Source organism: Gadus morhua, chromosome 22, assembly GCF_902167405.1.
Source record: "Gadus morhua chromosome 22, gadMor3.0, whole genome shotgun sequence".
Taxonomy (NCBI): Eukaryota; Metazoa; Chordata; class Actinopteri; order Gadiformes; family Gadidae; genus Gadus; species Gadus morhua.
This window is the reverse complement of record NC_044069.1, coordinates 4,300,367-4,322,462: the sequence shown is the minus strand read 5'-3', so window position 1 is coordinate 4,322,462 and position 22,096 is coordinate 4,300,367. Positions and strand designations below refer to the sequence as shown.

General features: G+C 40.9%; 1 protein-coding gene and 1 long non-coding RNA gene across 2 annotated transcripts; one reads left to right on the top strand and one right to left on the bottom strand.

The window, feature by feature from the left end:
- The first annotated feature begins 17,332 nt into the window (after nucleotides 1-17,332).
- Nucleotides 17,333-19,129, top strand: LOC115535876 (uncharacterized). Its single transcript, XR_003974571.1, has 2 exons — nucleotides 17,333-17,530; nucleotides 18,131-19,129. It is a non-coding gene; the product is annotated as an uncharacterized LOC115535876 (long non-coding RNA).
- Nucleotides 19,130-19,612: 483 nt separating this feature from the next.
- LOC115536044 (probable thiopurine S-methyltransferase) lies at nucleotides 19,613-22,096 on the bottom strand (the record flags this gene model as incomplete). Its single annotated transcript, XM_030347699.1, has 5 exons — nucleotides 19,613-19,753; nucleotides 21,196-21,240; nucleotides 21,563-21,648; nucleotides 21,872-21,946; nucleotides 22,038-22,096. Coding segments are annotated over 5 exons (384 nt in total), but the record flags the coding sequence as incomplete, so codon positions are not given.

Below are 22,096 nucleotides of genomic sequence, written 5' to 3'. Positions count from 1 at the left end.
CAAAAAACACTTAAATTGTACAAACCAAAACTTTAATTTAAATATTAATACAAACATGCATTCAATAACACCTAACTTTAAAACATCTGACATATATAACATATATAATAAAGCTACTGAGGAGCAACCTTGGTGTAGCCCTCATTATTGCATTTCCTCCGCAGCAGGGCCCGGATCTCACTAACCATGGTGTTGGGGAATTTCTCCCTCACCGTGTCTGTGAAAACAGGAAGGACGCATGTGATTTAAGACTTAAGATAAACAATAAATTACATTGACACAGACTAGTGCTTGTGCCCATTGGGAGCGTGCCCGTTCGGAGCGCGTGCCCAATCGGAGCGTGCCAAACGTAAAAAAAAACGCAGCCCCCGGTACGCCACGTGCCCCCGCTACGCAACGTGGTCCAGCTACGCCACAGGCCCCCGCTATAAAACAACTCTTTCTATTAGGCTATCATCATTACCGTAACATTCCTACATTTTACAATACAAATACGACGCAAAGACGCTCTCAGGCGCAAACGTAGCCCCCGCTACGCCACAGGCCCCCACTACGCCAGTTGATCCAGTAACTTTACTTCGATTACTAAATTCAAGCATTATACTTCGATAAAAGCAACTCTTTCTATTAGGCTATCATCATTACCGTAACATTCCAACAGACTATAGCCAAAGTTAGCTGACGTTACAGAGTATTTCGGAATCATTTCACTACCGTTTTGGAACTGACTTACCTCCAAAGAAAAGCAATTTGGCTGCAATAGGCTTCGCCTCTTGTTGTCGCCGTTGTGTAGGCCAAATTACCTCTATCCAGCCCTGCTCCGACTCGAGGTCTTCCCTGCAGTTAACCGTTATTTTTTTATTTCTGTATGCATCACGTATGACGGATGTATTATCTGCTCTAACGGAGCCGTCTTGGAAATAAAACAAACCAAACACTGTCATTGTTTGACCCGGAGATATTAGGTGCTCACTGCTCAATTTCAAATGGAACACTAACCGTCCGCGCCAAGTGTATTTGAGTAAACCACCAATTGGCGACCTAAATACTACATTCTCATTGGACGTCGATTTGCAGCCGCACACTGATTGGATGGCCGTTATAAACTTGCTATTTTCAAATTTTGGTTATAGCCTTGGATTTTCTTTAATAGTTAGTCGTTGGAGCTAGTAAAAGTAGCCATTTCAGTATTATTTATCTGTATTTTTTTGATTAATTCAACACTTTGGTTGTGATGATGTATGAATATACTTAAATAAACTTCTAATGAAGTGAAATTAAAGTATACTAAAAATGAAGCATGTTAATAGTGTATTACTAAGTGTACTTTTCAGAATCACACTGAATGACAACTATAAGTTTTTGCAATTTAGTATACTTTTTCTAAGTGCACTGAAATACAGCTTAAAATTAACTTGCATTAAAGTGAACTGTAAGGAAGTATACTTAAATACACTACTAATAAAGGGAAATTTAAGTATACTTTGATAAAGCATTTTAATAGTGTATTACAAAGGACTTGAAATGAAGTGTACTTTTCAGAAGTACACTAAAGTACCACTTTAAGTATGTGCAACTTAGTATACTTTTTCTAAGTACACTGAAATACAGCTTAAAAAGTATTTGCATTAAAGTGCACTTCATGGAAGTACACTTAAATACACTTCTAATGAAGTGAAATTAAATTACACTCTAAAAAAGCATTTTAATAGTGTATTACAAAGGACTTGAAACAAAGTGTACTTTTCAGAAGTACACTAAAATACCACTTTAAGTATTTGAAACTTAGTATACTTTTGCCAAGTATACTGAAATACAGCTTAAAATTAACTTAAATTAAAGTGAACTTTACGGAAGTATACTTCAATACACTTCTAATGAAGTGAAATTAAATTACACTTTAAAAAAGTATTTTAATAGTGAATTCCAAAATACTTGAAAATTAGTGTACTTTTCAGAAGTACACTAAGGTACAAATTACAATACACTTACAATAAAGTACACTTTTTATAAATACACTAAATTACCACTATAAGTATTTGCACTTTAGTATACTTTTTCTAAGTACACTTATGTACAATTTAAATAAACTTAAAATAAAGTATACTTTTTAAAAGTACAAAGCAATACCGCTTTAAGTATTGCAGAATTAGTATACTTATTTTTAAGTACGTTAAAGTTGAATTTAATGACATTTATTGCGAAGTACACTTTTTAAAAGTATATGTTAAGTATACTTTAAATTAAGCACAAAAAGTAAAAGTATACTTATACTAACTTTTGTATAATTGATTTATACTTGTAATACACTAAAGTATACTACTTTTTCACCTGGGATGTTCTTTCCGATAGAGTAGACATTTGACAGAGAACCGGGAGGCTCGGAGGCTGGACTCAGAGGTCGGAACTGTATGGAGGTAGATTTGTGTCTTTATTATGCAATCAAAAATAATAGGTTTGAGAGCAAAACTTTCCACACTGCAATCAAAAAATAGGTTTGAGAGCAAAACTTTCCACACTGCAATCAAAAAATTGATTTGAGAGCAAAACTATCGACACTGCAATCAAAAAATGTTTTATTGCAAGATAAATTAATGTGATAAAAAAAATATTAATGGGAATCCAAAAGTTTTGTTTGCAAACCCAAAAGTTTTGTTTGCAAATCCAAAAGTTTTGTTTGCGAATCCAAAAGTTTTGTTTGCGAATCAAAAAGCTTTGCTTGCGAATCCTAAAGTTTTGCTTGCGAATCCAAAAGCTTTGCTTGCTGTTGAGCTGAATCTGGGGGGGCGGGACCTACGCCGAAAGATGTAAGACACGTCTCTATTGGCCAGTCTCGATCGGAGTGACAGCTTGGCAACATCCACAGTTAGTAACGAGAGAGGGAGTTCTATTTCATGTAGGCTACGCCGTCTAGGCTTCGCCTTATGAGCTTGTCCCGTGCGCGCGCTTGCGCGCCCTGAATATCCCGTAGGCCTCCCTGTCAGCCGACAAGGAGACCATGGCAGAGGAGAGCAGGGCGATGTTGTTGACCGCCGCCGCGGATTGAGAGGCACAAACGAACACCCTGTCCGTCAGGCCGACAATCTGCTTCTGGAGGCGGTCGGGGGGCCGCGGCTTTTCGGATGTTGCCAAGCTGTCACTCCGATCGAGACTGGCCAATAGAAACGTGTCTTACATCTTTCGGCATAGGTCCCGCCCACGAGATTCAGCTCAACAGCAAGCAAAGCTTTTGGATTCGCAAGCAAAACTTTCGGATTCGCAAACAAAGCTTTTTGATTCGCAAACAAAACTTTTGGATTCGCAAACAAAACTTTTGGATTTGCAAACAAAACTTTTGGGTTTGCAAACAAAACTTTTGGATTCTCATTAATATTTTTTTTATCACATTAATTTATCTTGCAATAAAACATTTTTTGATTGCAGTGTCGATAGTTTTGCTCTCAAATCAATTTTTTGATTGCAGTGTGGAAAGTTTTGCTCTCAAACCTATTCTTTTTGATTGCATAATAAAGACACAAATCTACCCCCATAGAACTGCAGCCCTGTGATTGGCTGAAAACGAGGGAGGCATCTGATTGGCTACAGAGAGTTCCTTGTTGAAAAAAATGCATTTGTGAATCTAGCGACGTCAGGAGAGTCTCAAAAATCCACACATAAATACAGACCAGTTCACGCACATATGCAAATAAGTTCACAAATGAAAAACGTCTTGTAAATACAAGTTTAACAGTTTGTATATAAATGTAACAACATCCAAATACATAGTGATGAAAATTGCAAATATTTTTTAAATTAATATATTTATGGATTTATATTACATTTATTTAAGACAAGGTACATTAGTGTATGGATCAGAAATGTGTTTGTGAAACTTATTTTTGTTTATGGATTTATTTTACATTTATACATACCGATATCCATTTATGTGTGCATTGAAATGTATTTCTGAGAAGAGAGTAATTTATATATAAATCACAAAATACATTTGTGAATCCTTCTCAGAGCATTCATTATTAATGAGACTGTTCTGACCCCATAGTATGACCACTGTTACACTGTGCATATAGTAAAAAGTAGCTGAGACGGTAGAGGGGTTAGAAACCAATAAATGAAAATAGGCTATTTATTTCAGGTAGCATATTTTTTCACACAAGAAATTTGAAAACCATGAAAGTTTAAAATCCCCCCAAAAAATGTAAAACATAATCAAGTTCCCAGCGCCCCCCTAGGTTGTGCGTAGCCCCCCAGGGGGCGATACCGCCCCCGTTGAGAAACCATACTACACCCTAGAGTAGGCTATCTGGTATACAGGCCGGGACGAATTTCGAATTATAAATATGTACAATTCATAATGTTAACTCTCTGGCTCATAGCTGAGTGGACCATACCCCCGTTGCCAAGTCGTAGCTAAGGTCCGTCCTATTTACTGGAGGAGTGAACAAGGTTTCCGTTGCATAATCAATCAACTTTTTATTGAAGACACAGGAAGGTCCATGGAGGCAGCACAGTACATATATTAAAAATATATATATAGATAAATCTTCCCGCCTAACTGGAAGCCACAGGGCATCTCTCCATCTCCCGTTAGTATGGTCTATTGAGTTTTCCTTTCTGCTGAGTTATAACTAAAGTGCGTCCATTCATCTAATATTTGTTTTCAACCAAAGCCTTTTTGTGCTGAACTTGCCACCATGTGGTTGTCGTCATTAATTCGCCGTCATTCTGAAATTGGGACATCAGCAGCACTTGGCTGGGGTTCAAGCTGCGCACATCCCTCAACCAATTCGAACAATGACAGGGATGCATTTAGACAGACTGACTAGACACACAATTGGGGGAAAATATCATGCATTTTGAATGTCCAAATAACACACCACCAACATTTTAGTCCCGTCTCGTCTCAACAATGAAAACGAAACTTACATTTCGTCACAATTTTTATTATCAAAGATCTATTTTTAGCTTGTCAAAGTCTCGTCTTAAGGTGCGGCCACACCAGACGCGTATCTCGCGTACCTCGCGTATAAAATCGCCATTTTTTCCATAGGGAACCATTGGTTTACGCGCGTATGAGACGCGTACACGCGTAAAAGCAACATTTTACGCGCGTAACGCGCGTATGAGGCGCGTATATTTACGCACGTAAAGCGCGTACATTTCAAGAGTTCAAAAAATTGAACTTTTTACGCTCATACGCATGACGATTAGCCGCGTTGCCCAATCAGCGTTGAGCTTGACCCGACGTCACTGGCAGAGAGTAGTGAGCTTGGACAGAAGCATACGGCCGACATCTTGCTTTATTCTGTGTGGAAATAGTAACATAGTTACGCCATTAAATGCTTTTATGGAAACATTTCTAGCGAGAAATGTGCATTTTACTTTCATAATGTTCGCTCGGTGAATGTGAAGGATGTTTAGTTTGATAGTTATGACGAAGAGGGAACGCTCCGTTCACTTGCATGGACAGAGTCTCTGGTTACTAAGCAACCTCAACGTCTTGGCGGACTATATATCTGCTGATCAACACTACGAATGCTGGAAACACACCAGACACACCATGTGAAGTTATTTAACCCGATTATTGTTATTTATATCCGAGATTATTTAATCTAACCCGATCTAAACTCTATCACCCAAACACGGCGGCGTTTGGGTTTCCTACCTCGGACTCCAGCGCAGCCACGGCCGACAACTTTCTTTATTCTGGGTGCTTTTATGGAAACATTTTTAGCGAGAAATGTGCATTTTAATTTCATAATGTTCGCTTGGTGAATGTGAAGGATGTTTGGTTTGATAGTTATGACGAAGAGGGAACGCTCCGTTCACTTGCATGGACATGGACTCATCTAGGCGAGTGACGTGGGCGCGTATGCGACCATTTTTGACACAAAATGGTCAAGCAACATTTTACGCGCGTATCTCGCGTAAAAATTACGCGAGATACGCGTCTGGTGTGGCCGCACCATTAGTCATGGATAAAAGATTGTTGACAAACTTTTTTCATCATATTTTTCGTTAACGAAATTAACACTGTGTACTTCTAGTAGTAGTAGGTGTAGTGGTCGTAGTATAGTAGTAGTCGTAGTTGTAGCAGCAGCAGTGATAGTCGGCTGGTAGTAGCAGTACTAAAGTAGTGGTGGTGTAAAGTAGTAAAGTAATGGTGCTGGTGGTAGTAGTAATGAAGTAGTGATGGTGGTAGTAGTAGAAGTGAGAGACAAAGAGAGAGATAAAGATGGAGAGACAGAGATAGAGAGCGAGGCACAAACTGCGGGAGTTTTAATCAGCTTATCCAAATGAGTTGTGCTACTATATCAGGAGCCTGAAATGCCGTTGTTGAGCAGAAGACAGAGCCCTGCCAAGGAAACACTCGAAGGAAACTCCATATAGCGTGAGTACTACGGCTTAAATAGTTTTGGATTAGAAAGAGGACAGATTGGTCTACGCTTTGATGAATAAATTGTGCATGAAATGTGAACGTTCTGGAAGTTCCAGGTTTGAAGTTTGAAATATTTTTTTAGGAAGCAGAGAGGCAGCATAGGATGAGTTTATGACATCGAACACTCCAAGAGGGAAGCAACACACACCCATCATTTACTCAGGCAAGGAGAGAAAGCAGCATTTTTTCAAAACTGTAAAGATTGGAAAAAGTTGTATCAAGTTGAATAGTCGTGCAAATCGTTTAAATTAAGTCTGTGGCTTAAATTAATTTTGCCCATCGACTTACGTTATATACAAGTCAAAATAAAAGAAAGCTTAATATTATAGTATAAGTTTAAAAGGTAGAAAAAAGTTTAATACATTGCCAAATTGTCCTTAAAAAATTGTCCTTGAACATGTTCAAATTTAAATGTTTTCTGTAGCTGAATGTATGCAAAAGTAGAAGTGGTAGAAATTAATGCTTTAGTTGTTCTCAGCTTATTCTAGAAGTGAACGTCTATTGGATGTTATACGGATTGTATTGGATTGAGTATTTTAAAAACGATAGTGTTTTATATTGCATGCTGTCGATATGTAATACTGTCACAGTGACTATGCATTACAAAAAACCTATATATAGTGTTTTATATTGCATACTGTCAGCATGTAATACTCTCCCAGTATGCAATACATCATCAATATACAGTTTTGTATTTTGTAAATTCAGTTCTATAAGTAGGCCTACTTAGTTGTTATAAAAATAAAGTAGTTTCCACTATTTGCTTACGTATTAATAAGATCTAGGAGCTAGAAGTGGGGGTTGCACACAACTGACTGACCCTGCTTATGTCTCCAGATAACCAGAATAATGGCCGGCTACCAGCCCTTCATCTCCCTGGCCTTGCTGTGTCTCTTGCTGCGCTTCAACTCCATGGCAGCCGAACCGATCAGAAGTACGGCGTGCGCTACCGTTAATGGTGATGATTGGCCCTACGAATCATTCAAAGATAAACATTTCCCCCATGCTTCCTGGCGTGTACCAAGCAAAGATTACGAGGAAAAAATGAAGACATTCCTTGAGACACACAAACTCGCAGAGAGAACCCAATCCATCCTGAATCCAGTTGACATTGACAGGGTGACTAATGTGTGCGGAAACACTGGGGGCCGGCAGTTCACAGATAGACTTGGGCCAGACAATGAAGGAAACCTGTGCATCAGCAGGGAGAAATTCCGTTTTCACAAAGCGGTCAAACTTAGTGAGAAATCCAACAGAGTCAATGTGGAGGAAAAGCACTTGATTCTGAGCTGTCGTCGCTCGTTTCAAAACCTTTGCAAACCCTACCACTTCGAGAGCAACGATGAGGGTGCGGAGCCTGATAACAATGCTAAAGGCTGCGCAGGCGCCCCAGCAGAGCCAAGCACAAGAAAAAAGTTAACAGCAGAAGAGGTTAGAAATTTGAAAACCTTTTAGTGACAGTGACTCTGAATAAATGTTCTCTAGCGGTTGCGGTAGTCTGCCCTGTGTCTGCCTATCTGCGGACAGTCATTCCTTTTTGACAGAAGGGGCTTTTAGTATCCATGTTTCAAATGAATTATCTTTTTTTTTTTCTCAAAACTAAATATTTTGGAAGAATTGAACGTGTAGGCCTACTACTAATTGGACAAATTTGGTATGATATGGAAAGCGCTCCGGTCTGCTTAATTAATTAAAATTGTAAACATTCAGAATCAAATATATATATATGTAGCGCCCAAGGGCGTCAGTTTGTTTTTAAAAGTGGTGGGGACAATAACCATAAGCTTGAGTGTGGTCTGAAAAGTGCTGGGTACCCTTATGTAAGCTATTCATCCATTCAACGCTGCATTACAATATGCTCTACAGTGTATTGTCAGGTGTTGAAATTCCTATTCGAACAATAAAAGTTGAAAACCACAGTTTGTGTTTTGGCTTGTTTTGCAAAACGGCGTTGGAAACACCAAGGTATTGGCTCGGGATATGTAATACTAATACACACAGGACAAAGAACAGTGTAGGCAATTTAACACTTATCTTGACATCAACAAAGTTTACCAGACAAACAATGCCAGACTGTAAAGGGGGTACGAAATGAAACGAGGTACTGAGCATCAGCCTTTTGAAGACGAGCAAGGGCTGCTGGTAGCATATGTTATGCTGCATTAAAAAAAGGAGAAAAAACAAGCGCCCAGAGGAGAATTGCATCTGCCAAATCCTGACCACCAGTAAACACTTGCGAAGGACCAATGTAGACTTCACTCGTTACAACATCATAAGCAAATTGCGATGCGATTGGGCGACAGGATCCCATACAAAGTGAACGTATAGACGCGTATCGGGCGAATTTTTTGCGTTTGTGAGAGGCAGCATAGGATGAGTTTATGACATTGACTGTAAAGATTGGAAAAAATGTTATCAAGTTGAATAGTCGTGCAAACCGTTTAATGTTTAAATTAAGTCTGTGGCTTAAAGTCATTTTGCCCATCGACTTACGTTATATACAAGTTAAAAAAAAATAAGCTTACTATTATAGTATAAGTTTAAAAGGTAGAAAAAAGTTTAATACATTGCCAAATTGTCCTTAAAAAATTGTCCTTAAACATGTTCATATTTAAATGTTTTCTGTAGCTGAATGTATGCAAAAGTAGTAGTGGTAGAAATGAATGCTTTAGTTGTTCTCAGCTTATTCTAGATGTGAATGTCTATTGGATGTTATACGGATTGTATTGGATTGAGTAGTTTAAAAACGATAGTGTTTTCATATTGCATGCTGTTGATATGTAATACTGTCAAACCCCGATTTCCTTCACACATTATCAGTGAATTATATTCAACATACAAGTCACGTCAGTTATGCTTTGCCACACAATTCTACTCACATCAGGTTCAGATGAGATGCTCCTCTTTACTTCAAAAAGTCTTTAACCTGTGAAACAGGAAGAGATGTTAAATAAGTCACAACAGACCTCAATAAAACAGTACACACACGTTCTGGTTTGTGAGTGAAACGCACCAGATGCAACCAATTCATTGATTAAGAAAACCACTTGGCAGGCCAGCTGCGGCAGGGGAGCTAATTATGCCGCGTTTCCACTGCAGGGTGCGGAACGGATCGGATCGCAAAGGTGCGGGTCGGGTCGCGTTTCCACCGCCAAAAGTGGGCGTGACCCGGACTTTGCCGTACCCGTTCCGGCCCCATTCTCGGGACTCCTCCGTTGCGGTACCCAAAACGAGACCAGACGCCTGAAAGGGTCCCGTGAAATTCTAGCTACACCCCCCCTCCGTTGATTGGTCGACAGAATCGTCACTTCCGGGTGACGCGGGGATAAAAACAAACAAACACTAGCCTCGAGGTATTATTCTTTACAATTAACATGTCACGTAAAAAGCTTGCTTGGGCGAACAAGGAGGTGGAGACGTTGGTCTGCATTCTTGGGGAGGAAGACGTTGTTTACGATGTTTACGTAGCTGCCGCGGCGATCGACATCCGGCCTACCACAAAGGGTACTGTCGGCAGTGGAAACGCGACCTCGGAGCTGAGCTGGGCCCCGTTTCCCGAAAGCGTCGTTAGCCTAAGTGGATCGTGAAGTGCGTCGAAAGGGCATCGTAGAGTTTTCACCGCGTTTCCCGAAAGCATCGTGGGGAACGAACGTCTTGAAAACGCTCGTAGCTAACGAGTACTCCAGGGGTGCTCGTAGGTACTCGTAGGACGCTAAGAGCATCGTCAGCTATAGCCTCAGTGGCGACACCATCGGGCATTCCGTCTATTGGATGCGTTTTATTAAAACGCATTGCGCCTTTATGTTCTTAGTTTGGTAATTAATAAAGATTATTAATTAATTTATTAATAAAGATGTTAAAATGGCCAAAATAAAACGGGACAGTCCAGAAAATGTTTGCGCAGGCAGGGCACTCAAAATGTGTGAGAGAAAGTGGGGGGATTTGTGCAGACTGACATAGGCTACTCATAAAACGTAGCATAAAATAATGTAAAAAATAAATTAAATTAAAAAAAATAAAATAAAGAAAAAATAAAGAAATAAAATAAATTATAAAAAACAAGCAAAGGAGCAGGCAAAAGGCTGGGATATGGTGGGGATTGGTCACGTTGACGGGAATGTTTAGTGACATGTGGGAGGGTGGAGGGGGTTAAAAAAAAGTCTCAATCACTCTTCGACGCGCATGAAAACCAGCCGCGTAGTTATGAGGGAGGCCGTCCTCACACCGATCTTCCTCGTCGTCATCGTCCTCAGCGTCCTCCGGTTCAAGCAATGCCACCCCAGCCTTAGCTGCAATGTTGTGCAACATAGCCGTCACACATATCACGGCGCATGACTTGGCCGGCGAAAACTGGAGCCCTCCGCCTGACTTGTGAAGGCATCTAAAGCGCAACTTCCACCTCCCGATCGTGCGCTCAACGATGCACCGGGCCAGACGGTGGGCTTCGTTGTATTCCTCATCAATACATACCTTACCCTATTTCCGGAGGGGCTTTTATAGCCAATCAAATTATCAATCAAGGAAACCCTTATGCGGAATCAGATTAAGTTGGCTCTCTTTGCTGCGCAAAGCATGTTTCAGAAATCAGCCCATTAAGATAAATGTAGTTGTCACACAAGCTATTTTTAATTTTTTGTCATATGGAATTATTTCAGGGGGGAAAATGCCGTGAAACGCACAGTGCATTCAGGATTAGGACTGATATATGTCGGTTTAAGCATAATCAATTGTGTTTTAATGTCTTTAGCATTCATATAATTGCAGTCTATTTTTTCCGTAGGCTACTCTGCTGTTGTCCTTGATGGGGATATATTTTAACCCTTTTTAACACAATTTTCCTGCGACATTCCTGCGTCTCCCCCTCCTACGGAGCCCATTTCAGCACCGTGTCAGTAGACAGTTACAATCCTACGACGTCGTGAGTGCAGCGAATGCGCGTTCACGTTAAGAGGAGTTTCGGGAAACGCTCCAAAGAAATGATCGATGGATCGCAAGATCCATCGGGAGAATGATCGTACGAGCGAAGATCCATCGTTATCGGGAAACGGGGCCCTGGGCTATACCGCCCCCTCCCTACCGTACCTTTGCGATCCGTTCCGTTCAGTAAAACAACGCAGGGTAACAGTGAGAGGCTATTTCAGCTCTGTGTTTGATCTTCAATGACCTCCCTCATTTTAATTAAAGGGATGAGTCTAATTTGACTGATTTAGATTCATACTTCAAAACGAAAAAAGTCTTAATTCAATTCACCTTACTGCGTGCGTGCGTGCGTGCGTGCGTGCGTGTTACTACTGTTTGATGTCAAGTTGGTGAAAAGGAAGTCACGTCTGATCTTGCGTCCCTGTGTGTGTACTGAGCGGATGTGGACAGTAGAGGGCGATGTTACCACACGAGAACATCTGCTCTCTGAGCGCTCTGCGAGATACCGTCTCCATTGCAACCGTAACTTGGCAGCATCCTGAACGGCCCTTTGAGGGGTGAGAAGGAAGCTTTCATCAAAGAGACCAGAGAGACTCATTCACTGGTTAAACTGGAGTCATCGCCTACCACCACACACACGTTAACACACACACACACACACACACACACACAGACACACACACACACACACACACACACACCATACAGACACACACCAATACACCATATATATTCATACCATATGCACGCACACACCACAGATACACACATATATGTGTGTATCAATATTGTGTTTGAATCTATATATAGATTCACACACAATATTGATACACACAACATATAGATGCAAGCCATATGCACACACACACACACGATAGATACAAACCATGTACACGCACACACCATAGGTATACACCATATAGATACACACCATAAAGATAATCACACAAAATAGACACACACCAAAGATTAACTTAATATAGATACAAACAATATAGAACCCCCCCCCCCCCCCCACACACACACACACACAGACAATAGATACACTCCATACAGTTCTGGTCACTAAATACTACTCCTCCTCCTCTCTTCTCCTTCTCCCCTCTAATCCTTTTCTCCTCTCCTTCCTCCCTTCTCCGTCTCTCTTCCACGCATATCACATTTTTATTGCCTCTACTCAAGAAAAAAGATTTGGGTGGGGATTTCTAGGTTTTATAAACCTCCAGGGCTTAACCCAGAGGGAAAATTAAAATGCTCCGCGCCAAATTTATTTGTATGCTTTATTGTGCATGCAAACTTTTTCATAATGCTTTATCTAAATAGATGAAATACGCGGTTTATTATTATTATTTATAAATAGCTACCTGAATGCTGTGCTGCTTATCCCCAAACATCTAAAGTTCCATTCAAGTTATTTCAGAGTAAAATGAATACAAGTGAGGCAGACCTTACACATATACACACAAACACACACACGCACACACGCACAGATCTGACTGGGGATAGGATAGGTTAATTCACTTGAGGTGGTAAACAGGTAGTTGTTTATTCTCTTGCCAAAAAGACTATCTAGACTAGGCTACTAATAAATGTTTATAATTGTATTAATTTCTTTCACAATGATCATATTCAGGGCTAATTAAATAACATCTGAGGCTTTAGCCCCGAATAAAACAGCATAGTGACGCCACTGGTCTGAACCAACCCATCTCTTCTCTGAGACGTTATTGATCTGCCTAATGCCATATGAAGTTCTGCAATACATCTGGTCGTGTGTGACTTGCTTTTGAGGTTATCCAGGGTGACCGGGCCTCTCTGCCTGGGTTTGGTGGAGTTCACGTACGCCGAGAGATGACTCGTGGCTTTCCTTGGGCTCTGTCGCCCTCTATCGGTCACAGCACCAAACGTGGGCATTCTATGGGGGAAATAAAGTCAAAGATAAGTATTCGTACATTGAGAAGTTGTCATGTATTAAAGACTTGCACATGCAGGTCTGTGTTCTCTATGGATCATGGGATGTGTGTGTTGGTAGCTGGATTGTGCGCACATTACTAGTAGTGGTACAGTACCAGTAGTAGTACTAGAAGTAGTAAGAGGTTGTAGCAGAAGTTGTAGTAGGCCTTCATTTTTTTGGCTGAAAATAAATCATGTTTATTTTGTATTAATTTCAGTGTATGCAGAAACAACCACATTAATTTAGTGCAATTGTCAAGGTTAGCGGGTGGCAGGCAGGCAGGTAGGACCCAATAGCAGACAGTTCGGGTAAAGGATAATTTATTAACACAAAAGGCAAGGAACACCGAGAACACAGGTGACGCGGGTAACACAGGGAACACAGGTAACACACAGGACACAACTCACCACGAACTACAATGATCCGACAAGGAACAAAGGAAAGACAAGGGCTTAAATACCAAACACACAGGGCACGCAACGAGTAACAGCTGAAACACATTAGGGTAGGGAGCAGTTATATCACACAGGAGGGAAACCTGACCGGACATGGGGAGAAACAAGACAGCGATACCAAAGTAAAGCAGGAAACACACCAAAACAAGACAAGGAAACAGACAGACCATGACAGTACACCCCCCTTAAGGGTCGACTACCAGGCGACCCACGACGTGCAAAAAAAAGAAAATCAAATCCAAATAGGGTGGGTGGAGGGGGGAGGAAAAAAACAAAAAGAATTCTGGAGGCCTGCAACGGCGAAGACCCACAGGTGGCCGGCATCGGCGAAGACGAAGGCGAGGTAGAGGGGGCGGGTCCCCTCTGGAGGAAGGCGAGGTAGAGGGCGGGCCCCTTCTGGAAGGTCTGGAAGGTTTGGAGGGTGGAACCCCTCAGGAGGGGAAGGTAGAGGGCGGGCCCCTTCTGGAAGGTTTGGAAGGCGGGACCCCTCTGGAAGGGAAGGTAGAGGGCGGGCCCCTTCTGGAAGGTTTGGAAGGCGGGACCCCTCTGGAAGGGAAGGTAGAGGGCGGGCCCCTTCTGGAAGGTCTGGAAGGTTTGGAGGGTGGAACCCCTCGGGAGGGGAAGGTAGAGGGCGGGCCCCTTCTGGAAGGTTTGGAAGGCGGGACCCCTCTGGAAGGGAAGGTAGAGGGCGGGCCCCTTCTGGAAGGTCTGGAAGATCTAGAAGAGGGGCACCCTCTGTAAAGAGTAGGGTTCAGGAACCGGACAGGGCTCGGGGACCGGAGTCAGCTCAAGGGCTGGAGAGAAATGTTGAACTGGATGGCACTCCAAACTCACCACCCCCACTCTGATAGTCTGTAAGGCACCCTCCAACCCGGGCCTTGAAGCGACTGCGCTGCACGTACGCCCCAGCACAGCCCCAAACAAAAAGAGGGTCCGCTGGGTCCAATGATGGTCGGATCATTCTGTCAAGGTTAGCGGGTGGCAGGCATGCAGGTAGGACCCAATAGCAGACAGTTCGGGTAAAGGATAATTTATTAACGCAAAAGGCAAGGAACACCGAGAACACAGGTGACGCGGGTAACACAGGGAAAACCGGGAACACAGGTAACACACAGGACACAACTCACCACGAACTACAATGATCCGACAAGGAACAAAGGAAAGACAAGGGCTTAGATACCAAACACACAGGGCACGCAACGAGTAACAGCTGAAAAACATTAGGGGAGGGAGCAGTAATCACACAGGAGGGAAACCTGACCGGACTTGGGGAGAAACAAGACAGCGATACCAAAGTAAAACAGGAAACACACCAAAACAAGACAACGAAACAGACAGACCATGACAGCAATGTTATTAAAGGAAGTACGAAAGAATGATTTGAAATAAGTGTGTACATGAATGTTTATTTTTTGAAAGTGTTATAATTTAAAAAGTAGAAAAGGCAGATAAAAGCTAAAAGCCTTTCCAAAATCTCCTTAAAGAGTAGCACATTTTACAAAACTTGGTTTGTTTCTGTAGCTGAACTTGTTTCGGTCCGAGGATGGGGCATGGATCTATTTAAGAAAGGACAGTGGATTAAAAAAATGGCGCCCATTCTTTCCTATGAAAACTGCTCAATGTCGCAGGGCAACATCAAGGAGAGATTTGCTTCCGCATCATGGGAGCCAGCCCTGCCCTAGTAGTGCATGACGTGCTGGATAAAGAAATATTTTTGTACGCTATGCTCCGCTGTTTCAGACTGATGTTTCCGTTACTCTGAGCATATCCACTAAAATGCTGAGGGAAACGTTTCAACTTATATCGGGCTGCAAAATTTGTGTCCAAGCAAGCACCGCGTTGTATTGGAGGGTGCGTTATTTCGATGTTTGTAAAAAAAAGCTTAAGTGTAGTAGAATTAGTCGTATTAGTTGTGGTAGTAGTAGTAATAGTAGTGAGAGACAGAGAGAGAGAGAGAAAGAAGAGAGAGAAGCACATACTGCTGGAGGTTAAATCAGCCAATCAAAATGAGCTGTGGTCCTGTATCTGGAGCCTGAAAATGATCTGTCATTGTTGAGCAGAACTGGGGATAACTCAGAGAGAGCCCCGCAAAGATAACACTCAAGGAGCACACTTAATGTAATAATGTTTGAAGATGCAGAAAGGCAGCATAGGATTAGTAGGTGACATCACAAACTCTAAATATAGCAATACACACCCATTATAAACTCAGTAAAATAGTAAAACCAGCATTAAACGGAAACTGTGAGTGTTAAGAACTGCGAAGATTCCGCCCATTGACATAATTAGATAAGATACTGTTTTAAGTTGTATTGAATTTAGGAATTTATCAAAAAGCTGAATACATAGCCTACATTTCCTTAAAGAGTTTAACATTTTAATATTTGGATGGTTTCTGTAGCTGAACTCATGCAGAAGCAGAAGTGGTTAAAGAAAATTACGGAAGAACAAAAAAGAACAAGAGTCATTCATCGACCCCAATGGCTGCTTTATAGCGAAGGTTAAGTGGCAACTACTGCTACTTCTGCTATGAATTCTACTAATTCACTGCAACTGTTACAACCTCGATAGGATGAGATAGGATGAGTAGGTGACATCACAAAGTCTCTAAATTAAGCAATAAACACCCATTATAATCTCTGAAAAAGAATAAAACCAGCATTCAACAGAAACTGTGATTGCAAAGGATTTCAAAAAAGTTGAAATGTTGAAAGTCTTGTCACCCATTTAAACAAAAAATGAAGTCAGTAGCTGTAAGTATGCAAAAGTAGCATTTGAAGGTGGAGTAAGTTGAAGAAAATTTGAAGAATCCACCCATTGACATAATTAGCAAAAAAATGTTTTAAGTTGTATTGAATTTAAGAAGTTATAAAAAAGCAGAATACATGGCCGACATTTCCTTAAAGAGTTTAACATTTTATTATTAGGATGGTTTCTGTAGCTGAACTCATGCAGAAGCAGAAGTTGTTAAAGAAAATTACGGAAGAACAATACAATCTGCATTTCCTGCAGATAATCTAGACAGAGGAAGCTGATGGTTGATGATTGGCCAGCATTGTGAAATTAATTCTCAGACATATCTGAAAGCTCAAATGTGTTGAACTAAACATCCAGACACAACCACATACATGCAATGCAATGTTTATAAGAAGTACGACAAAACTAAATTAAATAAGCATGGACTTAAATTTAATTAAAAAAATGACCACTGACTCGACCATGGTGCCCTTATATTGTAAACCTTACAAAATATACCTGAAACACTGATGTTCATCAAAATCAACACAATTGTGGAGAGAAATATTTCAAATTATATCATGCTGTCAAATCGGGGTCCAACTATACACTGCGTTACATTAGAGGTTGTTTTATAATGATGTGCGTTATAGCAAAGGTTAATCGTGGTAGTATTAGAAGTAATAGTAGTAGTAGCAGCAGTAGCAGTAGCAGTAGTAGTAGTAGCAGTAGTAGTAGTAGCAGCAGCAGTTAGCAGTAGTAGAAGTAGTAATAGTAGCATGAGAGACAGAGAGGGGGAGAGAGACTTAAGGGAGAAAGTAAGGGAGAGGGAGAGGGAGAGGGAGAGAGAGAGAGAGAGAGAGAGAGAGAGTGAGACCGACCCAAACTTCTGGATGTTTAATCAGCCAGTCAACATGAGCTGTGGTCCAGTATTTGGAGCCTGGATCTGATTAGTCATTGTTCAGCAGAACTGGTTATAAAACACAGAGAGTCCTGCCAAGGTTACACTCGCAGAAAAAACAAGAACATGTAAGTACGACATAGTTACAGATTAGAAAGAGGACACATTTGTCTAAGTTACGATGCATCAATTGTTTATGAGAAGTAAAGGTTGTGGAAGTTACAGGGTTGGAGTTGGAAATAATGTTTGAAGAATAAAGGCAGCATCAGATTAGTTGATTACATCACACACTCTAAGTGAAGCAATACACACCGAATATAAACTAAGAAAAGGGGTGCAAGCAGCATAAAAGTAAAATGTTTTAAAAAATTAAAAAGTAAAAAAAATTTTAAATAAATGTGTAGATTGTCCAATCGTTGTAGAATTTATTGTATGCTTAATTTGTTCTCGCCTTATTTTAGAAGTTACATTTATTTGATGTTATAAGAATTGGATTTGATTCAATAGTATAAAATACTATATATTGTGTTTTATATTGCATGATGTCGGTATGTAATACTGACACAGTATGCAATACATCATCAAAATACTGTCAGTTCTTTAAGTAGGCCTACCTAGTTGGTATAAAAATAATTTAGTTTCTACTATTTTGTAACGTATTAATGCCAGAGTAGATCTAGGAGCCAGAAGTGGGGGTTGCACACATCTGACCCTGCTTGTGTTTCCAGATAACCAGGGTAATGGTCGTGTACCAGCGCTGCATCTCCCTGGCCTTGGCGTGTCTCTTGCTTTGCCACAACTCCCTGGCAGCAACACCGTTCATAAGTACGGCGTGCGCTGAAAAGTCAAGATCAACCTGGTCCTTTTTAAATTTCAAGTGGGGTCACTTCCTCAAACACAATTATCAGAACTGGCACCTATTATCTGAGAATTCCATCAAGTCCTTCCTGAACTTCAATGAACTGGATAAGGTGAAGGACGTGTGCAGCAACAAGGGGGGGCAGCAGTTCCAGCCAGAAGGGTTGAAGGGCAAGAGCACGAACCTGTGCATCAGCAGGGAGAAATTCAATTTTGTCACTGTGATATCCAACCCCTGGAGAATCAGAGCCGAGTTCAAGCACCTGATTGTGGCCTGTGATCTAGTGGATGGAGAATGTCTGCCGACCCACTTCGAGGCCAACAAGGAAAACTTCATACCCAATATCAATACAATAGGCTGTCGAGGTGGACCAAAACCAAAGATATATGTCTAGTGGTCGCTGTAATCTGCCCTGCTTCTGACTATCTGCAGTCAGTCGTTCCTTTTTGACATCATGGGCTTTTTCAATGTTAATTATTTTTGAAGAATTAATGTGTAGGCCTACTACTAATTTGACAAATGTGGTATGATATGAAAAGCGTTCCGGTCTGTTTAAATAATTCAGAATAAAAATATATATATATATTTTATACTGAATTTACCTTCAAATCCGCACATTTACAAAAATAAATGAAAAAAAACATCTCTGTACTATATACTGTATGTATTTATGAAAAACTTCTCGTAGCCTGATTAAATAATTGGTTAGACTTTGTGGCACATCTCTCGATTTATAGCCAACATGAGCATTTGTTTCCTGGCCTACTGCTTTCTTTTCTCTAACCATCTCTTCACTGAGAACTTCGCTATTGACCCTTCTGCCTAATGCTATAAGAAGTTCTGCAATAAATTCTACCTGGTTAACCTGGTCATGTGTGACTTGCTTTTGAGGTGACCGGCCCCTCTGTCTGGGTTTGGTGGAGTTCACGTACGCCAAGAGATGAATCGTGGCTTTCCTTGGGCTCCGTCGCCCTCTATCGGTAGGTCACAGACCTGGGCAATCGATGGGGGATATTAAAGGTCCCATATAACACCAGGCATTACAAGCCGTTCTGAAAATCTGCTTCTTCTGACATCACAAGTCGGCGTGTCAACCTAGATGTGTGGTGGATAGATGAGCAACGTTTGCTACGGTCCGCTGGGTAGGATGGTAGACTGATCAAATATAGATCAATAAAATAAGAATAGCCTTTATTGCTATAGCTTTTTATTCAGTTCTCACAAAATGAAATTATTGTCCTGTAAAGGAAAAGATGATAAAAAAATCTATCCACCGCTTTGTCCAAAACGTTAATGAATATAGGCAGATAAAATTAAGCAAATCATGAAGAGAGAGAAATATACATCTCAATGAAGAACACATTCAATCCTTTTTATTCGATTTTAGGGGCGATAAGATGAGTGTTTTCAGTCATGAAATCCAAGCCAGCCTCCCTCCATCTCTGGTCCAGGGCATCCACTGAATCCAGCAGCTGGACATCACAGCTGCTGCCTTATAACGAAAATAACAACCACCTTCATTTTATAATCCATAGCTGTAGCTTTAAGCGGTTACTTCTGGAAAAGAGCATTGCTCTTAACAAAATCGGTCAATATTAAAGTCTAATTCCTTTTAAATTCATTGTTAATGCCTGCACTATCAGAAATAATCAACAAGCAAAATCAAAATAACATTTGAAACACCGCATACATACTAGTGATCTTGATCATTTTCATAAAAGGACAGAAGTATTTACGGTTAAAAAAAGATGTTAAAATAATTATGTCCACTTAACTAAAAGTAACGGCCATTGAAGCTTAAGTGCACTAATGGCCACACAATGACAATTACCAATGCAGAAAAACAGCAGAATTTATTTTTGCAGAGCAGAGGGCGTGTTAAGACCACAAGCGCCTTGGGAAAGCGTGCGTGGGACTGACTTAAACTACTAAAGCTTTACAAAAAAATGACTCCCATGTCACCTCCCTGGCTCTGGATATTTGCGCCCTTTCAATGTTCATGTTTATCTCCAAAAGCACACTTTGGCCCCGTTTACACGACGATGCTTGCGGGTGAAAACGACAAAATATTTCATCAGATGGGCCTTTCGTTCAGACAGCGACAGCGTTTTGTATTGTTCTTCCGTCATTTGCTTTTACCACTTCTGCTTCTGCATGAGCTCAGCTACAGAAACCACCCAAATATTAAAATGTTAAACTCTTTAAGGAAATGTCGGCCATGTATTCAGGTTTTTTCTAACTTCTTAAATTGAATACAACTTAAAACATACATTTTTACTAATGTTAATGGGCGGAATCTTCAAATTCTCTTCAAATTACTCCACTTTCAAATACTACCTCTTTTGCATACTTTCAGCTACCGACTTCATTTTGAGTTTAAATGGGTTATGGGGGACTTTCAACACTTCAACTTTTTTTAAATTCTTTAGTTTTCGAACAATCGATTTCCGTTTAAAGCTAGTTTTACACTTCTTCTGGGTTTATAATGGGTGTTTATTGCTTCATATAGAGTTTGTGATGTCCAAAAAAAAATTAACCACCCTCCAGAGTGGGAATCTAAAAAACGCTCCACCGTTGCGTTTCCGCCTAAAGTGTTAACAACACAAAGGTTTGCTCTGATCTGCGCACACTGGCTCTCGTCGTGTACGCGTTTACATTTCAACGCATGCGTGCGCTCATGGTGGTGCTGTGCGGCAGTGCTTCACCGTACCACCTAGCCACCTGGAGTGCATACTACATCTAAATTCACGCACTTTTGCGTCACCGTATGCACGCAGATTCCCCCCCAGAGACGCTCGTCTAAACGCGGAATAAGAAGTGAGAACGCAACGCCACTTCTGCGTTTTCTGTCCAGATCGTCTCCGTCTAGATTGAGCCTCAGTCTCCCCTCCTGTGTCGCTGTTTCCTTGTGAGCAGCGGACTCTGAGGACTCACCGAACAGAGCGAGGATCTGCTCGTTGGGGACCAGGAACGGAGGACCTGCGGAAAACATAGAAATCGATAAAAAAAAAATATATATATATATATATATATTTTAAATCAATGCATCTCTCTCCACAGCTGGGATGGAAACCCTGCCATGCTAGCAGATTGAGGGTTAGTGTTTGGAGTTAAAGTATCTTTTAAGTGAACCCCCTATTTCAGCTCGAATTTGAACACTGGCAATTGCTAACCCAGCGAACTCCCCTCTGGAAGCACCATGAGGAGTTTGGATTTAAACAGCACGTCTGGTTCTGCGTAAGACAGGCTAATTAATGGCAAGTTCCAGATATCCCACTGTACCGCTTTAAGGTATCTTTACCTTTGTGTTGCTCAGGGTTATAGAGTAGCGTGGACAACAAATATCTGCAGTCTTCGGCCATCAGAGACAGAAGGAGTGAGGCGTCCCTGCAGCGTTACGCAAAAAAAAACGTACCGATGCATTTTGTCATTTCTTCGTATTCGTTTTTTTTGGCGTCTCGCAAAAAAACAGGGTTAGAGCAGTTTAAATGATTGGGCGTTGTATCGGTAATGACTTATTTTTTTCCCTTCTGTATTTAAAGCATTGCGTTGTTTTTCTTTACATTTTAATTTACTACATTTTCAATTAAAATTACTAATTTTAACTTACTTTTCTCTGTCTTCGGGGTTAATGGCCACAAGGGACCCACGGTCCCAAATGGCTCCGAACTGGCCCTCAACACAACTGTGTTAAAGAAAACAGGTATTTTAACTGATTCATACTTTCTGCAAGTCTAATTCAACAAAGGGGTGTAAAAATAAAATGGATTCCTTACCTGTTGAATTTGTACAGGTCACAATGGTAGATCGAAATGCTTTTCCCAACATTCTGAAA